The 22,116-nt window shown below is 53.0% G+C and overlaps 3 protein-coding genes across 4 annotated transcripts in view; 1 reads left to right on the top strand and 2 right to left on the bottom strand.

The window, feature by feature from the left end:
* Positions 1–811: 811 nt before the first annotated feature.
* On the bottom strand, positions 812–11,380 carry LOC115598641 (E3 ubiquitin-protein ligase HECTD3-like). The gene is made up of 21 exons (XM_030454871.1): positions 10,967–11,380; positions 10,719–10,879; positions 10,180–10,272; positions 9,772–9,907; positions 9,218–9,333; positions 8,831–8,944; positions 8,353–8,435; positions 7,817–7,982; positions 7,318–7,399; positions 6,257–6,439; positions 5,517–5,569; positions 5,141–5,205; positions 4,601–4,704; positions 3,693–3,812; positions 3,263–3,352; positions 2,715–2,921; positions 2,264–2,393; positions 1,772–1,846; positions 1,458–1,539; positions 1,265–1,336; positions 812–1,006 (listed from the first exon to the last, which is right to left on the bottom strand). The coding sequence occupies exons 1-21, from the start codon at positions 11,288–11,290 to the stop codon at positions 922–924; spliced, it is 2,541 nt and encodes an 846-aa protein (XP_030310731.1). The 5' UTR covers positions 11,291–11,380; the 3' UTR covers positions 812–921.
* A 16-nt stretch (positions 11,381–11,396) lies between these two features.
* On the top strand, positions 11,397–14,837 carry UROD (uroporphyrinogen decarboxylase). The gene is given in 11 exon segments (XM_008490776.2): positions 11,397–11,546; positions 11,548–11,597; positions 12,375–12,487; positions 12,573–12,652; positions 12,852–12,914; positions 13,012–13,209; positions 13,463–13,624; positions 13,760–13,897; positions 14,022–14,122; positions 14,312–14,378; positions 14,567–14,837. Coding segments are annotated over 11 exon segments (1,272 nt in total). The 5' UTR covers positions 11,397–11,411; the 3' UTR covers positions 14,732–14,837.
* A 997-nt stretch (positions 14,838–15,834) lies between these two features.
* The window catches only part of ZSWIM5 (zinc finger SWIM-type containing 5), a 97,883-nt gene continuing 91,601 nt past the window's right edge, over positions 15,835–22,116 (bottom strand). For both annotated transcript variants that reach the window (XM_030454872.1, XM_030454873.1), the window contains exons 11-14: positions 21,419–21,576; positions 19,117–19,280; positions 18,728–18,809; positions 15,835–18,300 (exon numbers count right to left, since the gene is read on the bottom strand). In XM_030454872.1, the coding sequence (XP_030310732.1) occupies positions 17,438–18,300; positions 18,728–18,809; positions 19,117–19,280; positions 21,419–21,576 (1,267 nt within the window). In that variant the 3' untranslated portion in view covers positions 15,835–17,437. The remainder of the gene's footprint in view (positions 18,301–18,727; positions 18,810–19,116; positions 19,281–21,418; positions 21,577–22,116) is intronic.

The raw sequence follows: 22,116 nt of genomic DNA on the forward strand, positions 1-22,116 counted from the left end.
ACTGCTCTAACCACTGTTGTCTGGGAGAAGAGCTTAGCCTTCCTCCACATCTCCATGAGAACTAGAATAGATTAGTATAATACTGGCTTTTAGGGGAAAACCAAAGCTCAGAGCCTGGGAGAACAGCTGCTAGGCCATGAGCATGTCAGATGCAGAACTGAAGGTTACAAGGCAGGAGGGAAGCAGACATTTCCCACGTCATGTAGGGGACCAGCTACACCAGCAGTTGCTGCCATGCAAGGAACAACTCATGGTCACAGGAACTGGGATTTTGCCCGATGTAAAAGAAAGGGAGACCTTTGCATAGCACCACCTCCGGTCCTACTACGCAAGTCTGTCATGACACCTGGTGGCCAGAGGCACTCCTGCAGCACCAGCCTGTCCCGTTTCTTCTTAAACTTGTAAAAATGATCTCATTTTCACTGACCTCAGGTGAAAACAGGAACGAAGCAAGGGAATGTGGTGAGGACACTCAAGCTAGGACACGCTGAGTATTTCTGAGCATCCTTGTGGTCTCAGCAGCAGCTTACAGTTCTGTCCTGTGCTGTAACCTGCTGTGCAGCTTTGTGTGGCCCTACCTTACTTCTGTTTTGAGCAGAGTGCAGCCTTAGAGAAACAAGTATTGTGAAGCTAGAACAAGGAGATGTGAAGAAACTCTTTACAAAAGCCTATCAGACCTTTCTGATGGATGAGGACTAGATCAGGGCTTCATTATTGCATCACATTTACACTCCAAGCTAGCTCCCACCCTGCTGAAGATCCAGACCTCCATGTCCAAAGAAGTGCTGGTTACCACTGCTGGAAGCCAGGCTTCACATCTATATATTTATTATATATACACATCCTGGAGGGACAGGGGAGCTGTTCCCACTGCACAGTTTTTTCAAGCGATTGTCCATACTGTTTGGTCAGGCTGTCACATCATTCTTCCCACGGACTCATATCTGTGTCAATGGCCACACAGTTATAGGCAGCATAGCGCAACTTCTCTTCACATACCTTGGCTCTAAGGATGGCAGGAGGGGGAAGGAAAAAAAAAAAAAAGACAAAGAGAAGTTGCCATTGCTGCATTTGCCAGCCAAGACGACATGATGTTTTCTGAAATGGAGGCTATGCTACACCAGCCACTCTAAAGAATCACAGCAGCTACATGGTACAGGCAGGGGGACATAAATGTGGTAAGCAATGGGGCCCTATGGGTCAGCACCAAGGTTAGGAAGACAGACACACAGTCCCCTAGATGCAGGGAAGCACCAAAACTTACGTGGCATAGTTGGGCAAGAAGAGGGTGCTTGAGCAGGTAGATGACTCTGGCAAAGCATCCGTTGTCTCAGAACTTGGGAAGGAAGTGACAAACTGGTCAGAACCAGCAGGCCAGAGAGGTAGGGGAGACCAGACCATGCATCCCTTTGGTGTGGGATCTGTCAGCCTTGCAGTCTATAGAATAATGGACTCACCCCATCTTGTCTGGATAGATGTATATCCGTGCTGGAAGGCGGCTTCTGCCAGTGACAAATCTGAGGAAGCGGCTGCGATCCTCTGTGAAGAAAAGTCAAAGACATCAGCAGACCCCAGAGAGATGCGAGATGAAGTACATCCACTTCCAGGTATCCCCACTCCTAGCAAGCAGTTCCTTCAGCCCAGCTGCTTCCTCTCCTTGGTTCCCATGTTTCCCAGGCGGCAATGAGGGTGGTTTCACCTGCTCAGTCTCCAGCCTGCATGCAGAGACTGCCCCAGCACAGGATACGCAGGGAGAGTGCAAATCACTCACCGTTGGTAAAGTTGTTGAGAGCTTCCCAGAAGTACTGAACACGTGTGTCCAATGGCTCAAAGTCCTCAAACCGGGCTGGCAGAAAGAAAAAGAGCTTACTAAAGATCCAAGCTCTTAGAGTAGGTCCTCCCCTGTCCACCAGAAGTCCTCTGCCAGTGCAGAAAGAAACCTGCAGGTGTCTGGTTGTGAGCATGTAGACCCAAGGTGAGAGGGACACATGCACTCCCAGAAAGGACACTCAGATCCACAGCTCAGCTCCCCAGAGGCTCAGATACTAGCAGCCTAGGGATTCCCCAAACTATATTCTGAGGACGAGCATGGACTCAAAGGAGATCCCTGGCCCCATCAGCACCCAGCTAAAGGCAAGAGGTATACAGACTCATGTTCTCACTGTAATAAAAACTAGTATTTGCCTCCTACACCTCTGCATGTACCAGCACAGAAAAAAAATGTCTTGTTTTCTGAGAGTTTTCAACAAAGCCCTTCACTTACTGAGCTTCTTCAGGGCATCAACTGTTACTTCAGGGTCTCCACAGACTTTTTTTTCCAGCTCCTGCCAGGTAAGGAGGTCAAGAACAGCTTGGGGCACTACCTTCAGGAGCCCAGCCTGCATGGCCATAATCTGAAAAGGAGACAGAGCACGTAAGCTATGCAAATGCTTGGCAAATGCTCCAAGGAACATGAAGAATGGAACAGCATCCCACCGAGATGCATCCCAGTTTATTCAGAGAGCCCACATCAAAGCTGGGAATAAAGCCCTGTGTCATCCATGCTGCTACAAGCCACTTTGCTTCTAGACAACTCCACAGGCCCCAGGACATCCCAAAAAAGAACTGCCTACTATTGCACTGATGAGCACAGAGACACTGATGCATTTTACCACAAAATCGGGGGGCATGCCCCTGGGAACCCAAAGATCACTGATGCTACAGGACAGTGTTACCTGCTCCTTGCTCTCCTCCAGCCGAGCCTTCTGCACCAGGCGGATGAACTCCTTGCGGTCCTCGTAGCGCACCACGGTGCTGCTGCCATTGGGGATCAGCTCCACCATGCGCTGGTCACTCAGCACCGTCGTGTAGGTCAGCTCATTCCCAAATTTGAATTCAAAGGTGTCTTTGTCCATGCCTTCCATCACCTCCAGCAGTTTCACCTGCCCAGGCCCCAGATGACCTCTTGTTAAGAGAGGTATGCTCAAGCCCCCATCTCCTGCCTTCCCAGATAAGGGCCGGAGTGACTGCAACAGCAGCACAGCATAAGATATGCTGCCCTACAGCTGTTTAGCAGATGCTGGGGCATCTTATGCTTCAAAGAGTACCCAGCCCTGTTACATCTCTGTATTAGCTACAGGACGCACTGAATGCTAGGAGTGACTTTTTTGTGCTTGACACATCACAGGATGAAGCATGTACAACATGGGGACAGGGACACAAATCACCACCTTGCGGACTGCCATAAGAAATAGGATAGCCATAACCTCCCAGTTCTTCTCACCAGCACAGAGTCCACAGCAGGGAAGTCTTTGCTCCAGCTGACCTCCTCCCCTGTTAGTTGTTTCCATACAAAGCCAGGAAGAGCCAGGACCTGAAGGAGAACAGGGATTTCTCTGTGAAGAAGTCTGTGTGAAAGGAGATGTCCCAAAAGATAAAGATAGGGCTAAACAGTGCGGACACAAAGGAGCTTCCCTGCTCCCATTGTCCACATGCAGGGCTCAAATAGTCAAGCAGAGACCAGGCAACCACTCCCACACTCCCCAAACTCAGACCATGAGCTCTCCCAACCCCTCAGCCCCAAATCCTGCCAAACACCTTTTGCCCCACTGTGTGATCACAGACCCCTGCCACACTCCTACTGGAGAGGCTGCAGAAGGGAGATAACTCCTTTGGTAGCAAACCTCCATGCAAGCATGGGGTTAAAATCTTACCAGAAACTCCTTGCCCCTCAGAGCTGCTCCCATGATCTGTCCAATCCACTCATACTTTGGGAAATCTTTACAGGAGGGATTGGGAACATACATGTCCCTGGCTTCTCCAGTGCCATTACCCTACAGAAATAAGAGGCAAAAGGCCAAGTCATGATCACAGTGCAGCACAAAGCACCACAAACGCAGCTTCTGCAGTGTCTTTGGGAACTTCTCACAACAGAAGTGGGCTAAGCCCCCATCCTCCTTGGAAATATTCTCAGTGAGAGATAATTACCCAGGCACTTGCAAGCAAATCCTAAAATAAGATGACACAAAGAAATCTAGCTATCCCTTCAAGAAGAAAAGCTGCAGACCAGCAAAAGTAGGTACATCCCTGACGTCATCGTTTGAACATGAGGAACTAAAGGAGGGCTTTCGGACTCAGAGGGGCAGAACACAAAAGGAGGGGTCCATTCCCTCCCATTTCCTGCCCATACTCATAAAGTTTGGGAAGTCCAGCAGCTCCTCCTCTTTTTCTTCCTGCTCGCTGCGGGCTGTGCTGCTGTTCCCCTGCACTGCTTTACCACCAGCTCACCAAGTGCTCAAGAAAGCCCCTATCTATGAGTTGTGTATGTATATATTTTTATATATTTGTATTCTTTGTTACTTTATCCCTTATGTTATTACCTTTCCCCTGTGTTAGTAAATCTGTATCCAATTGTTTTTAGTTTCCAACTTAAAGTCTCCCGTCTTTACTCCCCTTTTATCTTCCCTTGGGGGGGGAGGGGATGGACAGAGAGTAATTCAGTCCTTAGGTTTGTGGTCTGCCCAAACTGCTAAGCTGTGACACCTGGCATGCAAGGGGACAGGGACTACACTGCATTGCCAGGCACAGACAGATCTGCCTCAAATACCCCAACTTGCAGCACCTGGTTGGATGTGCGCACAAAGAAGGGCAGAGGCACGGGGGTGTCTGCTGAGCTGGGACACAGCTCCTCTGACATGTCTGCCAGGCTGTCCCGAAAACCACCACCTGCAATCCCAAAAGAAAGGCATTTTTAGTCATGTGAACACCCTATGTTCTCTTCCTCAGAGTTACGGAGCAGAAGTGAGGAATTCTGGTCCAACTTGGACCAGGGTTGAGCAGAAGGCTCTTGGTCAGAGCCTTATGGTATCAGAGGATGTAAGACAGGAGAAATAACGTCCCCACCCTACCTGTGGAGGACAGCCAGAGGGGGCACTGTCACTGGCAAAGCTGCTGTTAGTAATTACTTGAGGTCTGGTCCCCATCCCAGCAAGCAGCAGTCCTTATCTGAGACATAGCAGGAGGTGGCACCACAGGGCAACCTGCCTTCCCTGTCCCCTCCATGGCCAGTAAAACTGGCAGCAAACATGACCCTCTACAGCAAGTCACCCCATCAACCCCCAATTCTGCTCCAGAGGAGGTCTTTGCTTCACACAGCCCCTACCTTGGTCGATGATGCCCTCTGCGATGAATTTGCACTCCCACCACTGATCATAACGCAATGGCCACCTGTGAAGAACCAGGCATTGCCTGAGGTGTTGCTCAAAGCCAACGAGATGCTGGGAAAGCAGCAGGCACCACAAGGACACCAGAGGACCAGCCTGGGCTTAGAATAGGGTGAGATCTTAATCTTCTGAGACAGCTGCATCCTCAGTAGGAAGGTGACACCTTGGGAAACAGGGCCTGAGCTGGCTCCTGCCCTAGCAAACCATCTCCAGAGCACAGGACACACACAGGCTTCCCAAACGCCCTGCTGTGTGTAGTAGAGGACATAGCTCCCAGCACTGCATGATCCCTTCCCTCCCTGAGACATTGCTTACCTATAATCTAGGGGCTTTTCAAACTTGTCCGAGGGTTTCAGGCCTTCATACACCTGCAACAAGCAGAGCAGAGTAGATCAAGGCTGGTATTCCCTCTTTGGGGAACTCGTACCAGGTGAAGGCAGGGAATTGGAAGAAATCTAGTTTGCCCCAAACCTTTAAATACTGACCAAAGTTTATCTCTAAATGGCCTATGAGCCCTTCATTTTTGGAAAGGGAACATAAATTACAGTGCTAGCCACTGTATGGAGCTTTTCAGCCTCCAGAGTACACTGAACACATATTAAATCTCACAGCAGTCTGGGCTGTTCGTGCATACATAGAACAACAGATCCTTTGGAGGTGGGGGAGAAGGGGAATAGGAAGACCAGCACTGCTGCAAAATCACAATACAGGACTGTATAGAGCTGCATTATAACTGTCACACAAGAATTCTTTGATGCCCTTTTACGGTAATGAGAGCATTGCCCCCTTTATTAGCAACATGCCACAGAGAGCATCCAGGATAGAGTAGACGCTTCAACTCAGAGCTCCCAAATCCTTCCTAGATGTTATTCCTGGATGTGGGAGCATCAGCACATGTAACTGTAGAACCTGTGAGTCATGTGAAAAGGCCTTTAGGACTCCAGGTATCTCCAGCTTCAAGTTGTCCCTTCCACCCACTTGTACATTGTTCATTTTGGTTTTGCAATGCCCCAGTCTCCCCTGAGCACTGAGGACCCTTCCAGAAAGGACAGTACCTGAGTAAAGACAGCATTCTTGCAGCTGGGGTCCAGGGCAGGGTTGTCTCGATGCTCCATAGCCAGGCGGCGGTTAATATAGAGCCGTGGCATGAAATTGGGCTTGCTGGTCTCAGAGTCCTTCAGGCACTGGGTAATGAGAGCTGTACGCCTCTTGGACAGCAGCAAGAACTGCTTGATATGCTGCCAAAACATCAGAAGTGCCCGGTGTCCAAAACTTGTCACTTACTTCCTACTGAAGCCACTGCATGGTCAGGTCTCTCCCCAACCCCAAGGCCACTGCCTTCCATACACACATTCCCTTTGACAATACTTGCTCCACCTCTGGCTCAAGCGAGATATCAAACCCAGCCCTCTCTCCATCAGCCACCATCTGATGCTCACACACATTTTGCTCAGTCTCTCCTTCACCCTCACTCTCACCAGAACAATGGTCTTACTATCCCTCCTGTTTGTAATAAAAGCAAGCTCTTTAAAAAAAAAAAAAAGAATACTCAAATGTTTTTTGTTCTATGTTGAGCCAGCACAGGAATTACTGTGACACCAGGACTGGAAAAACACAGAATGAAGCTACCCTAGCAATGTCCAGAGCATGTATTCTGGGACAGGATGTAAGGAAAACAGACACATGGAGGGACAAACTTAGCCTTATGAGAAAGATGGAAATCAAAAGCTTGTTAATGCCAGAAACAAGTTACTGGTAAAAGCCGTGTTGTTTGGACACAACCAGCTCAAAGCTGCTGGCAGCCAACTGCAGGAACAGAGTGTCCTGGGCTGAAATCTCAGATGAATGTGTGTCCAGCTCACATACCCAGTGCTGCTATGGTCCAAGTCCTATTGAGGATGAAGTGCTTTTGTTTGATTCTACTTGTTATCCCATTGCTGCATGTTTCCACATCAGCATTTCAGAAAGAAACTAACTTCTACACAATACTGCCTTTCACAGCTTTAATCAACTGAGCTGAGGCAGGTATTTCCTTTGAGGTACTTTAAAGGCAGCAAGTGCTGCAGCCCAAGCACAATCACCCTGCCTACCACAAGACACAGAAGGAATTGCTCACCTTGAGTTTGCTGAACGTGCCAATAGTGTGGTCCCAAGCTGGCACCAAGTGATGCAGAACGCTGTCCAGGAGCTTGATGAACCTAAATCCCAAAGAAGAAAGTATTGTGACACAAGAGGGACAGAGATCTGCACAAGGCTATTCCAGACCAGACACAAGCAGAAACCCAGCCTGGCATAGTCTTTTACACCATAGAGCCTTTGGTACTGAAATCCCACTCCCTAGGCATTGCAGGGACCCTGCACTCCTTGCATGCACCTGCCCCATGCACTGCACAGATATGCTGTGCCTGCAATGCACAACCCACTGAATTTGAGCTGCAAAATTCCTTTGAAAGTGCAGAGGAGTTACCCTGGAGAGCCTACTATGTTCCCAAATGACTATTTTTTCCAGGATGTCTGTCTCAAGAGGAGTCACACAGCATTACAGATTCCAGTAATACTCATGCTGGAGAGGGTACCAGCCTTTGCAGGCAAAGCCACCACCCTCATTACAGTACCTTTGAATGAGCACAGCCCGTCGGTACAGCAGGTCAGGGTCTGTCCCTTCTAGGCGAGGGTAGCGCACCAAATTGGGCAGCTGGAACATGTCAGCACTGAGCCCCAAGTCCCTCTGTCTGGAAGATTTGATTTTGATGCCTCGGAGGCGAACATCAATCCCATCATCTGCCAAGGAAGACCATGGATAATACACTAAGATCATGAGCAAGGAAGTCTTCCAGCACAGGTCTTAAAAGGATGCCCTAGGGATGTGACCAGCTCCACCAGCTATGTGGCTGGGCACTGAGAGCCTGAAATACATCTGAAAAAGAGGTGCATTTACAGAAGATAAAAAGAAAAATAATTGAAGGCAGACAAACATAGGCTGAAAGCTGCGAGCTGGCAAATCTCCTGGTACCCATGGAATTCCCCATGGTTCTTCTGTATTTTGTCAGAAACAAACAGGCCAGGGGTGCAAACCACAGGAACAGACTCTAAAGGTACAGTATCTCACAGGTGCATTATGGACATGGCCATAACACCCAGCCCTACCTACCTCTGCACTCCACAATCCGGATCTCAATGACAGGCAGGTGTGTTGTCATGTCCTCAAGTACGCACACATCCCCGATGTAGTTCCTGCAAACACAGCACAACCAAGGGCTACAGAACTGTTCCTTTGCTCATCCTGCCAAAATCCACTCAGCTGCTTGTAAGGGAAGAGGATATACAGCTTTTTCAATGTGAGTCTGCAGCAGGAACACAGACCCAGTTGCCTACAACACACCTACACTGAATGCCTGAACCTGTTGATACCTCAAGTACAGGTGACATAATCCCAGTGGGTCCCACAATCAGATCCCAAAGGCACTGACAGTGGTGCCATTTGTTACTGCAGGCAGAACAAACCTACAGCTCAGAGATGGAAAGTGCCTGTCCCAGGGCCCTGGTGTTGGCATGACTGCTTAGGGCTGAGGTATCCAGACCTCCAACCCCTGTAAGAGCCACTACCACCTCCATCTCTGCTCACTCACTCATCAATGTTGACATCATTCAGTTTCTTCAGGTTGTCCCCTTCACCTCCATATACGGCAACCCGCTTGGGCATGAAGTTCTCATCGGTGGTATCTACTGTCAGCAGGAGCTTCCTGCAAAGGGAGGCATGAAATGAAGAGAAGGTTAATTGCATCTGAATGCCCACTGCTGCTCCCCATTGCCTGGTCACACTTGTTACAAAGCACAGAGAGCTGGTGCTGGGATCCCTGTGACAATGCTACAGCCCTTTCAAGTGCAGTGCCAGAACAAGGGCTGAGGGGCAGAGACCGTAAGGCAAATTTGGGCCATGATGGATTCATGCAAAGAATGGAGGCTGCAAGGCTTGCCCCAGCCACAAGTCAGTATGCAGAGAAGAAGTGCCTCACTTGACAATGGTGCCTTTCTTCATGTTGAGCCGCACCCAGTGCTGGCCTTGGGACCCGTCACTCTCCCAGTAAGTGTCGGCATGGCTGTCGGTCAAGCATGACACATTGAAGTCCTCCTGGAAGAGGGCAGTGAACAAAAGGAAGATCAGATGGGGGTAGGATAAGCTTCCCCTTAGAGGTTAGTCTTGTGATGAATGTTAGAGCCAGAGGGGTTCAAACTGGCCTGTTTTCTTTGCCAGGATGTGAGTACATATAGGGAGTACAGAGCACATAGGACACTAGGTATGACCCTCCAAGGTGCTCTAGGGGCACACACAGATCACAGAGTATCAAACCCTTCACAAAATCAGTTTAGCAGCTAATACGAGCATTTGCTTCTCAAACCACAGCCCATTCAAAGGCCACATTACATTACACAATGTGCTGCATGACATTCCCCAGGCTTCTCTCCCACATCTTTAAAACACAGCCCAGCCCAGAACTCTGAGGATCATTCACATTCCCCAGCCCCATGGCACAACAGGGACTGATGCAGCCTTGTCCCTTTAACCCACCGTGTAAGACGAGACATCAATGCTGTCCACATACTGCTTGACACTGCCCAAGTTCTCATCCTCCTTCCCAATGTGATCATACAGAAAATGCACCAGGTCTTCATCACATTCATAAGTCCATGTTGGGGGCACAAACCTAGCAGGGAAAAGGGATTAATAGGTGTGAAGAGCAAAGGGGAGAGAGGCTAATGGTTCAGTGAAGGCAGGTCTATATCCTGCTTGTCTTGGTTTTGCCCTGTTTTCTGCTTTGTACAGGCTTATGTAGGACAAGACTGTGCCAAGCAGAGCTGCTTCCTGCTGTCTGCCTTTCCCCCTCTTCCAACCTGGTTTGGAGGCAGCTGTCTGAGCAGCCAGGGAGAGACAGTGGCTTGCACCCTACCACAGCACAAGCTGGGAAACATTTCATACCGAAGCTTCTCTACTGCGGCCTCATCCTGCTCCATGGGCTTGGGCTTCGCGCCGAGGCGCAGGGAATATGTCAGATCCACCACCTGCTCCCATCTAAAACAACGCAGAGAAGGGGAGAGTGAGAAAATCCCAGGGGAAAGAAGGAGCTGATGGTCAAAGAGCAGCTGGAGGAAGATTTAGGTCTCCTTAAATCCTGCCACGCCCCATCCACCACCGACTCCAGCTTCATCTACCACCCCTTCCTTTCCAACCTTGTCTACACCTTCCAGCCCTTGTCCTGCTAGACAGGGGGACAAGAACAGTGACCGACCCAAACCCAGTTAACTCCTCATCATGCATCCCCATTGCCTCCCTTCATGAAGTGGCCAAGCAGGTCAGGGCTCCTCTGCCCAGGGCAGGAACAGTTGAGGGGTAGCACACCGAAAACCCATGCACATGGGCCTGGATCAGGGGGGTGAGAACCTCCCTGCATTCTGCCGTGCGAGGAGCCGTGGGAGCCAGGGATGGCGACCGAGAGGGAGAGAGAGGCAGCCCCACACCTGATGACGGGTTTGTAGTCCACCCCGAAGAGCTGCTGCTGCCGCTGAATCCTCTCGGTGGAATCCACCGGCACCAGGCGGTCCCCCCCGTCGGCGTGCTTGCATACCAGCACCCAGCCCTCCTCCAAGTCGCAGCCGCTCCGGTACTCCTCCAGCTGCTCCTGCGGTGCACAGGCGGTTCCGCTCAGGGAACGGGACAGGCCCCTCGGCGAGCAGCGCAGGCCGCGGCGGCCTCCTCCCGCCCTTACCTTGCTGAGCTTGACCCAGAGCCCGGCGCCGTTGCAGTACTCCTCGCCGGTGGCACGGAGGCAGCCGCCCTTCCGCACCTCGATAGTGGCCCGAGCCGCCCGCTTGCCGCCCCGCGCCGGCCCCGGGCTGTCCCAGACGCTGAGCAGGCTGCGGGCGGCGGCGGCAGTGGCGGTGGGGTCCTTGCAGATCTTGTACTGCACCTCCCGCGGCACGTAGCAGAGCGCGGCGGGCAGCGCCCGGGAGCGGCGGAAGCACTCGCTGCACTGCAGCAGGAACCGCAGCCGGCCCAGCACCTGGTGCGGCGCTTCCCCGCCCGCACGCATCGCCTACCCGGTACCGCGCGCGGCGGGCAGCGGCAGAGCCCCGCACCGGCCGGGTTTACGGCAAACCCCGCCCGCCGACCAGGCAAGATGGCTGCGCCCGCAGAGTCGGACGTAGGGCAAGATGGCTGCGCCCGTGGAGCTGCCGGCGGGGCGAGGAGCAGGGCAAGATGGCGGCGTACGGAGAGGCGGGACTACGGCAAGATGGCGGTGCCGGTGGGGCGGGACCGGGGCGTGGCGAGTGGCGTCGGGAGGCAGCGGAGAGGGCCGGGAAGCAGCGCGGGAGAATGGAGGACGGCGAGAGGTTCCTGTGAGTAACCGAGTTGGGGAGAGCGACGGGGCAGAAGGGCGATGAGACCTGTGCTCCCTCTGCTCTTTCCGCCCTCCTACAGCGGTGAGGGGGGAGCACGCACTGCGGACACCGGTGTGGCCCTGGGGATATGGTGCTGGCACCAGGGTCCTGCACGGGGGTCCCTGGTGAAGCGCTGGAGAGCTGATCTCGCACTGGGGTGCATCAGCAGAGCCACTGGTGCGGTAGTGAAGTCACTGGTCTCACACTGGTCGTTTTGGGGACTTTATCCCCACGGTCCCCACCTGTCACAATAGGATGGTGCTGACTATCATCTCCCGTCCCTGGGGCAGGCTGGGCTCCAGCAGCCCCTCGGCGGTGTCACCGTGTGGGGGAAGGTTGGGGACATGTGGTTGCCACCTCTGGGGGTGCCTGGGCCTCTGGGGGCTGCGCTGCACAGATAGGGATGGGGGACACCAGTGGCAGGGCTGCCTAACTCCGCGCCCACTGGCTCCAAATCTTCCCAGGCGTGAGCAACTGCTGGCCCTGATAACTTAATCTCACAAGGCCTTAGGCCAGGCATTGCCTCTCCCTGGGGAGGGCCCCATGATCCTCAGCTGGAAGATGTCATGGACTGTGATGGAGCATTTGTCACTTTTGTCACAGTTGGGTGCAAGCCCTTTCCTGTGGTCACCAGCCAGGGCGTGGGGACAGACCACTGGCCCTGGCACCCCCTGCCACTGCTATCTGGGCACACGGATCCCTTGTGTGTGACAACCTTTGCTCTTTCATCTGCAGCCCCAAGGACTTCCCCAAGCTGAAGAATGACACGTTCCTGCGAGCAGCACGCGGGGAGGAAACAGAGCATACCCCAGTGTGGTGCATGCGGCAGGCCGGACGCTACCTGCCTGGTGAGGAGGTGGAGCTGTGGAGGGGGCGGACGGGGTGAGGGGGGCCTGCCCTGTACCCCATGACACTCGTGTTGGTCCTTTACAGAGTTTCGGGAGACCCGGGCAGCACAGGATTTCTTCGCCACTTGCCGTAGCCCTAAATTGTGCTGTGAGCTGACGCTGCAGGTGGGCATCATCTGGGGATTCTATGTATGCCCTGTCTCCACTCAGATCAGTACAGGGAGAAACCTTGGGTCTGGCCACCCGAGGTGCTCCCAGTAAGTTGTGCAGCCCTTGGGGACTCTGTTGCCCCATGTGCTTGACTAAGTCCTCCATGGGGAGGAGGTCCTAGCCCCTCATTGACATTGCCTCTTCCCCTCTGCAGCCACTCAGACGATTCCCCCTGGATGCTGCCATCATCTTTTCTGATATCTTGGTGGTGCCCCAGGTAAGACCCATGGCCAGTGGTGGGGAGCAGCAGCATAGAATAGGGCTGGGCTTGAGACCACCCCATTCCTGCTTCTTCCATTCTCCTCTGTCCCCAGGCACTGGGCATGGAGGTTGTCATGGTGCCTGGCAAAGGACCCACATTCACAGAGCCCCTGAAGGAGGTGGAGGATCTGCTGAAACTGCGACAGAAAGTGGATGTGACTGCAGAGTTGGGTTACGTCTTCCAGGCAATCACACTGACACGACACAAGCTGGAGGGCAGGGTACCCCTCATTGGCTTCTCTGGGGCACCTGTAAGTGATGTTGCTCTTCCCTGTGGGCATCCCAGTTGGGCTTTTCTGCTCGCTCTTCCGGGGTGACTCTGGCCACAATGCTCCCAGAGATGTGGGTGCTATAGGGGGACATATGTGGGGGACATTCAATACAGAAGTAGCTGTGCTCCAGGCTACGGGATGTTACAAGTACTACCTTAAGCACTGTGACTGGTGCCTCACATCTCCTTCCGACTCCATCACTCTCCTCACTCCATTTCTCTTCTTCCTGCAGTGGACGCTCATGTCCTACATGATTGAAGGGGGTGGCTCCACTACAATGGCCAAGGCCAAGAGCTGGCTGTACCGTCACCCTGAAGCCAGCCACCGACTGCTGCGGCTACTGGCTGATGTTGTCACTGACTACCTGGTGGGGCAGGTGGCTGCTGGAGCGCAGGTGTGTCCTGTGGTATGGGGACAGGGCTAGGCAGGAAGGCAGGAACTGGCGACCAGAAGCAGAGAGGGTTCAACTTCTCAGAGGAGTAGGAGGAAGGGTTGAGGTGTGGCTCTCCCAGCCTTGTGTCCCCGGCAGGCACTCCAGTTGTTCGAGTCCCACGCGGGGCACCTGGGCCCAGAGCAGTTTCAGAACTTTGCCCTGCCTTACATCCGAGACATCGCCCGGGCTGTCAAGAGCAAGCTGAAGGAGGAGGCACTGCCCCTGGTGCCCATGGTGAGTTGGGGCTGCATGCATTGACCCTGGCATCTGGGGGCTGCTGGAAAGGGGTGCCTCCCCCAGATTAGCATGTGAGAGGGGCTTGGCCCATATTAGAGTTACTGTCCATCTTCCTCCCCAGATCATATTTGCAAAGGATGCACACTACGCGCTGCGTGACCTGGCCCATGCTGGTTATGAGGTGATTGGCCTTGACTGGACTATCCGGCCCCAGGAAGCTCGGTAAGAGTCTAGCAGAGCACTCAGGTACCTGGGCAGCACCAGGTAAACTGACCTCTTCTGCCCTGAGCCATCCCAGGCTTGGAGATTGCTGCTCCAGAGTTGGGGACAATTGGGTCCACATGCCACATGGAGTTCACAGCAACGAGACACACAACTGCACCACACATAACTGCTTCCTCTTTGCTGCAGTGCACAAACAGGGAAGGATGTAACCCTGCAAGGGAACCTGGATCCCTGTGCACTCTATGCACCCAAGGTGAGTCACAGCCATTGATGGGGGGCGGGAAGCTAGTTCCAGCCTGTGTTAATGGCTTTTTGCCTCAGTTTCCCCACTGGCAGTGCTGGATTGAGTCCCAGCAGCACCCCCGTCTGGCCAGGGACTGGTGGGTGTGGAGTACCCTGGGCTGGATGAGTCTGACAAATGGTTTCCCACTGTGCCTACAGGAGAAGATTGGAGAGCTCGTGAAGGCAATGCTGGAGGATTTCGGAACCCAACGCTACATTGCTAACCTGGGCCACGGGCTCTACCCGGACATGAATCCTGAGCATGTGGGTGCCTTCGTGGAGGCTGTGCATGCTCATTCCTGCCACATCAACAAGCACAGCTGAGACTGGGGACTTGGGGATGGGACTGCACACAGTCACCCCAAGAAGTACGTTGTCACAGGGCTTGCTCTAGGCTGGGCTGCAACATTAAACCAGCACCCTCTCTGCAGCAGTTGTGTGGCTCTGGCTTGGGCAACTGGGAACCGGATGTCCCCAGAGGAGATGAGCACCAGTGGCAACCTAGCAGTGGGGAGGTAGGCAGGGTCATGGGGCACCTTTGAGCCCTCTCCTGCAGGTCAGAATGGGGAAACAAGGATGCCAGCAAAGTGGTGGGATGCTTCCCCCTGCCAGGCTGCAGTGTTGTGTCAAGGGCTTGTGAGAGAGGATGTGAGCCCAGAGCACCTCTCCTGGCACTATAGATGTGCCCAGCCCTGCTATGGGAGATGGGGCTGCCCAGCACCAGCAGTCACAGCTTGGAGCAGGGGTCTTGTATCCCACCACTGTCACAGGCTCAGCATGAGCCATGCCCCAGTCCTGCTCAGGTGGAAGTAGGCAACATGACATCAACCCAGAGCATCCCCAAGTGGGTGGGAGACCCAACAGGACTTACTTAGGGGACAGTTGGCCATGTAGAAGGAGTTTCCAGACATGCCACACTGGGTGAGATGGCAGCAACCATGGCTCCTGCACTGCCATCACCCTCCTCCACCTTCCAGAGCCTCTTCGGGACCATCCTGCTGGTCCTGGAGATCTCTCTGCCCCATGTACACCTCCACCTGTCCTTTAATCCTCAGGGCCAAGTCTGCTTGAGGTTCAGCCAACCCTGCAAAAGGCAGCCCAGAGGAGTAGCAGCATGCAGGAACAGTCCGTTATGACTGTGCCACCCCCATCCCACACTGCAGCTCACTCACTGTGGTCCAGACTGGTTGCCAACACTGCTCTAGCTGGTACAGACTGGGAGGTGCCACCAGGGTGGGCAAGGACCCACTGATGATGAGCATGGCAGGGAATCACATCCTGCTCTGTCCCCATCTGGGTCTCCAGGGGGCTGTGATGCTGCCTCCTCCCCAGGGTTCTGTCCTATTCATATCACCCTCAATGCCAGGCTGCCCAGCAAGGGTGCTGACCCCTGCAACTTCAGAGAAAGGCAGTAAAGATAGAAGTGGTAACGTTCATCCCTTTTATTATTAAACATCAGATGAAGAGGTCGCACACACACATACACGCACGCAAAAAGAAAAAAAAAGGGGGGGGGGGAAAAAGAGAGAAACAGACTGGTTGAAGACCGCTATTTTGGTGGCAACAGAGACTGAGTACAATTGGTTACCTGGCCGGAGTGCGGACACAAGTCACTTGCCAAAAAATTAAAATTCAAACCAGACAGCAGATAACTAGCCCACATTCTCTAACTACAAGTCACCATCCAGAGCGGCTCTGGCACCCCCAGCCCTCCCGACCCGCTGTCAAAGAAATCAACAAAAACTGAAGAGCTGCTGGCCCAGGGCTGGAGAGTCTGCCCCCAGTATGGGGTGAGGCCAGGAAGGGCCAAGCATTGGCTACACCACGGAGGTGGGAAAGAGAACCATGGGGGGAGGCAGCGTGGCTGCCCCTGTCCCCATCTCTGCCCAGAAGCCAGGAAGCCCACCCAGGCACCTTGCACCCCTGAACCCACCGCGAGACAGCCGTGTACGAGGCGATGGGCTCGTGTCCTCCACCACCAGCATCCATGTGTGTCCGAGCAAGCATTGCCCCGAGTCTCTTCCATCATTATCCTCAAGCGCTGGGCTGCCACTCCTCCCTCCATCCGTCCGTCTGTCTGTCTGTCCCAGGACTGTGAGTTGAGCGGATGTTCGCCTCCCCCCACACCCTTCTTGCTGCCGAAGATGCCATGGAAACCTGAGAAATGTTCATGTGCCTCCTCCTCTTTTTGTTTGTGGTTTTTTTGTTTTGAGTTTATGTGTTGCTTTTTTTTTTTTAAATAATAGTTATAATAATAATAATAACAATAATAATAGCAATAATAAAAATAATCGCCCCAGCCCACGACAATTTCAAGTATCCCCCAAATAAAAGACAGAATTATAAATAATTATAACTTTACAATTTAATAATTGACACATATACTATAGTATTTACAGTATCATAAATGCGCTTTTTTTTTGTTACTTTTAGTAAGCGATCCCTGAGAACAGTTACTTTAACTTGTTTTTATTGAAGTATCTTCACAAATAGAGGAGTTTGCATGTCTCGGGCGGGCGGGAGAAGCGCTCTGCAAAGCCATCGCTTTTGGTGATGCATGAGGTTCTAGTGTTGCGGGTTTCTTTGCTCGCTTTTTTTTTTTTTTTTTTTTCCTTTTTTTTTTGTTAAAATTCACCACATCATTTTAAAGATTTTTGAACTTTGCAACCTTCGGATCCCTCCAGCGACTGCTTCCTTCAGGAAAGAGGTATTAGATTTCCAGGTTAGCTTTTGGTATTGGCAAGGGAGGGCAGGGGGCTGAGCGAACCATCCTTTTTCCCTGTGGTTGTGTTTTGGTTTGTGCCCAAGGAATCTCTGGATCCTCTCAGCGTGTGAAATGGTTAAATCCAAGGAAGGAAAAAATAAAAAATAAAAAACAAAAAACCAAAGAAACAAAAAAAGAAACAGAAGACCAGAACAGAGCAGCCCCTGCTGCTGGGGGGAAGGTGATCTCTGCTTTCCTTCCTTCTTCTCTACTGAATCCCCATGCTGCAGCTGGACCCTGCCAGTGAGTGTGGCAGTTGCTGGGGCTCACCCAAACCGTTCCCGTACCAGAAGCATCAGTTTTTTCTTGCCTTTGTAGATTTGTTTGAGATTGTCAATGAACTGGGCGAACTGTATGTGCCCGTCCTGCGCCAGGAGGAAGGTCTCTCTGGCCTTGCTGAGGAACTCTATGAACTCCCCGTAGTGCCGTGGGCTGATGTGGGTGAGCCGGGAGTGGGTGGTGTTGATGTAGGCGCTTATCGTTGCATCCAGCAGCTGTCGCAGGGGGGCTTTGTCGGTGGACATCAGCTTCCCCGAGTTCCTGCGGCCGGGGATGCCGGCCAGCCCTGGGGCCGTCATGGTGCAGCGGCGAAGGATGTCCGAAAGCACTGTGGCACAGTGCACGCTCTTCACCACCAGCGGGATGATGGCTGCCAGCTCATTTTTGCCCAGAGAGTGGCTCAAGGCACAGGCCCAGAGCACGTCGTTGATGGCTGGGTGAGTGTCCTGGTTGTAGGCCAGGTTGAGATGGGTCATAGCCAATGAGGCCAGTTTGAATGCCCGGAGCGGGTAGCCCCGGTGCTCCATGTAGCGGGCGATGGTGAAGAGCTGGGTGTAGGTCATGCCAGTGGAGGCAGCATCGATGACAATCTGGTAGGCAGTCTCGAAGGCGATGTGGTCCTTCTCACAGAGGGTCAAGGCAGACAGGGCGCAGTTCTGTGGGTCCTTCATGGCGCACTGCAGGGCCAGGGTGCGAGCACAGCTGGCCAGCTCTTCCCGCTGTGGGTAGTCCAGGCTCAGGCGCAGGATGGTGTTGTGGGACATCACCGTGGCTGCCACAATGCTGGTGGCTTCCGTGGGGGTAAACAGAGAGTACCAGCTCTGTAGGATGCTCACCAGGGCCCTCACCCCTGCAAGAAAACACCAGGGTCATGGTACAGCCCTGGAGCCCAGCTCAGATCACACAGCTCCTTCAAGTCCCCAGGTATCTGGAGCCAGGACAAATCCAGCTCACAAGCAGTGCTGAGCAGCTGCCTCTGTGCCAGCAGGGTTAGGGCAGAGGACCACAGGCAGAAGCTACCTGGGGCTGTCATGCTGCAGAGCACGGCAAACACAACTGTTCTGGCCAAGGTATAGGGGACCTGTCCAAGTCCTAAACCCAGTCACTGCTGTGGCCCCAGCCCTGCTAACTGGCACTCTGGGAATGCATCCAGCTACCCAGGAAGATATGGGAGATCCAGGAAAGTTCACAGGGCTATGAATGACCCCGGGATTCCCACAGCCACCCCACTCCCACTGGACACAGGCTGGATCTCCTCGGGGAAGCAAGGCACTCACCCACTTCAGTAGCGCACGTCACCAGCCACCTCACCATCTCCCGCCGACGCCAGTTGAGGGTGGACAAGGTCATGCGCATCACCTGTGAGGCAACACTGGGGTGACTGTCTGTCCCACTGGACCCCAAAAAAGCCACCCAACGCAGTGGTGCTCCCCAAAAATCCCTCTGGCCCAACTCGCTCACAGTTCCCCAGTGCTGTCTTGCCTCCACCTAAACTGCAGCAGGCACAGGGCAGTTCTACAGCTGAGCTCTCTTGGCTCAGAGCCACAAAGGGATGATTTTAATCCTTCCATGAAGGACTGCCTTCTTGGTGAAAGACCATCACCAGTATTGCTGCTGCAGCATGTGGGGCAGAAGGGCCACCAGCACCCCCAGCACCATCCCATACCTGGAGCCCAAGCTCCAGCGCCACGTTGAGCAGTGTTGTATCGGAGTTGCTGTCAGCCGGTGTGGCAATCTTGAATGCATCCTGGGCCAGCTTGAAGATCAAGGAGGAGGAGTGAATGTTCTTCTGGATGGCCTCCAGCACCGTGCGTAAGCGCAGCATGTCCCCTGGGGGCAGACAAGAACAGTCAGATGGCTCAGCCTCTTTCCACCTTGCCCTTGAACCTCATCTACTTGCACCAAGTGGCAAACAGCCCCTTCAGTGAGGTCAGCCCCTCTAAACATGCATTCCAAGGACGCTGGATCAGTACCTGCAGTCCAACAGGAGGTGACACATCCTACGATAACTATCCTTGCTCAAGATCGTCCTCTTACAGAGGATAAACAATCCTGAATGATCCCAGACACATCGCAGAGCATTAGCAGACATTGCCAAGCACCTGGCTGTTCTACCCTGGGCTCAAGTTCGACAGCTGTAAAGCTGACTCTTCCCAACAAAGGAGGGGTTTGGGAAGATGCCCACTGCCGAGTGGCTGCAGAAAGGTCTTTATTTAGGAGCAGTAAAAAGAGGAAGAAAAGCTGCTCGCTGCACACATACTGTCTTGCCAGCTAAGTCCTTAACCTCTACAAGGCAATAAAAGGCTGGGCCAGGGTCACCCAGAGTCCCTAAGGCTTCGTGGTCCTGGATGTCACAGGTCAGGCACGTAGGTCTTACAGCTGAGACAGGCTGAGATACCCCCAAAGAAGATACAACACTCAGCCATGCTGTGGGTCTCCTGTCACAAGAAGCCATGGGTGCTAGAAGGATACAGGACAGCATTGGAAGATGGGGCAGGATCTTGGGAAAGGAACTTATCAAGGCATATTAATATCATGATCTTGCATCTGGCTTAGGAAATCCTCCTGTCAAACCCTGTGGGACACAGGGTAGGGAGAAGGATCTTTGGCATGGGTACAGACCAGAGGTGCCAAAATGCCACATAAGGTCCTTCTGCTTTGTTCCAGGTTCATGCTTCTACTCCCATAGTTGTAAACTGAGCAAACAAACCTCACGCAAAGACAACCAAGTAACACTCAGCAGCGTGAAAAATCTCGTGCTGCAGCTGGGCACAGAGAGACATCTTGGGTGACTAATAGCTAAAGATATCACCTGCCACCCGTAGCAGTTGCTTGCACTGCTGCCAAAATCCAAGACTCCCTAAAGCTAAAGCAGCTCATGGGGGTGCAGGCTAGAGAGGCTGTGAGGACACAGGATCACATCAGGACATGCTGAGATTGGGGAACACCTGGGGAAGGGGATGGTGGGAAAAACAGGCAATCCAGTGGCCCTACACCCTCATCCCCATTAGGTGCTGGAAGGGGGAAGAAACTGAAGAAGCCATGTACCAGCTTCAGCTTTCCATCATGGCACTGCAAAGCAGGACATCATCAGCCCTGGAAAAGCAGCCAAGAGGAGGAGGACTGGAAGGAGAGAAAAGGCTCCTGAGGCAGCAAGCCTGGAGCTTTTTGACAACTAATTTACCTTCCACTTCATGGGGGAAATGGCACATTCCTCCTCAGGCTGGCAGCACTGGGGGCCAGAGGCTGCTGCAGACTGTGTGGGACAGCACCAGGCAGTGGTCACCACTTAGGACACGGACCTTTATGGGGCACAGGACACTCACCATACTGGTAGGGTTGGTTTCTGGACAGAGGAGTGTTTAATGAAAAGCCTGTGCTTGCCTTCCTTCAGGCAGGAACCAAAGAGGCCCAGTAAGGAGGTGTTTTACAAGCCTCCTCCTGCCTCAGCCTGGAACCAAAGTGTCCCACCTAGGACAGCTGTTCTCATATCCAGCCCTGCTGAAAGCCATACAGGTTTTGGTGCATGGGGAAGTCTTCTCCCTCCTGCAGCCTGTGCACGATCATTACCACAGGGAAGGAGGAGACAAACCAGAGGTAAATGATAAGCAACTTCAAACTAAACCATGGTATAAACCCACAACACATCTGGCAGGGTTAGCTGATCTAGCAGCTGACCATGCTGCAGGGCAGGCGTGGTCCAGCATAATCTGGGGGCAGGATCTACAGCACAGTAGTTGGCATCCCTGCAGTATTGGCTGCACCTCCTGGGAACCCTCTGTCCTTCCCTGCTGGATTATAAGCCTTGGAACCCTTTGGGACAAGAGCCCCAATGATCCTGGACTGAAGTGGGCTGTTCCCAGGCCAGCAGAAGCACCAGCTCCCTCTTTTCTCCAGGAAAACCCCCTTCAAGGCTCTTATACAACATCAATCCATCGCCCCCATCCCAGAGCAACTCTCCCACCAACCTTTGGCTGCTGTGAGCATGGTGGAGGCCAGCTCACACTGCTGTGACTCCAGGTGCCCCAGGGTGAACCAGCGTGGGTATCTGCTGGGGACCACTGAGACCAGGTGGTGGGGGTGAGTCACATCACCAGACGGTGCTGTGGTCTCCAGGACAGGCAACCTGAAGGGTAAATGGGAGAAGGCAACATCAGAACCCATCCCAGCTGTGGCTTGTCCCCTTGTCCCCAAGGCACTAGCAAAGAGAGACAGGGGCTGCCTGCAGGCAGCTGCCTGCAGTGTTGCCTTTGAAAGGATCCTGCTGCTGTGCACATGTAGGCAATCCTGAGGTGGCGTGCTCAACACATGGGCATAGAGATCAATCTGAGACCAACTTGAAAGGAGGAGAATGATCCTGAAGTGATTTATAAACTTGTAAGGAAAAGCACATGCCTCAGGAAAAAAAAAAAAAAAGGCAAAATTCCTCCTCCTTCTGCACTGCTTTCATGTCAGAGCACCCGGCAGAACCCTTGGCTTTATCATCTGGTTCTTCTTAAAAATGCCTAGTTGTGATCAGAAGCAGCAGCCTTTTTCTCCAGGACCTCTGCAGCCGTTTTGGGTTACCTACTTTTGTGGGGATATGTAAAAGCCTGGAAAACCCAGGGGAGAAGGAAGCCTGAGGAAGAGAAGCAGTAGTCTCACATTGACAGCAATGGTGACAAAA

This window comes from Calypte anna, chromosome 8 (assembly GCF_003957555.1).
Source record: "Calypte anna isolate BGI_N300 chromosome 8, bCalAnn1_v1.p, whole genome shotgun sequence".
NCBI classification, from domain to species: Eukaryota; Metazoa; Chordata; class Aves; order Apodiformes; family Trochilidae; genus Calypte; species Calypte anna.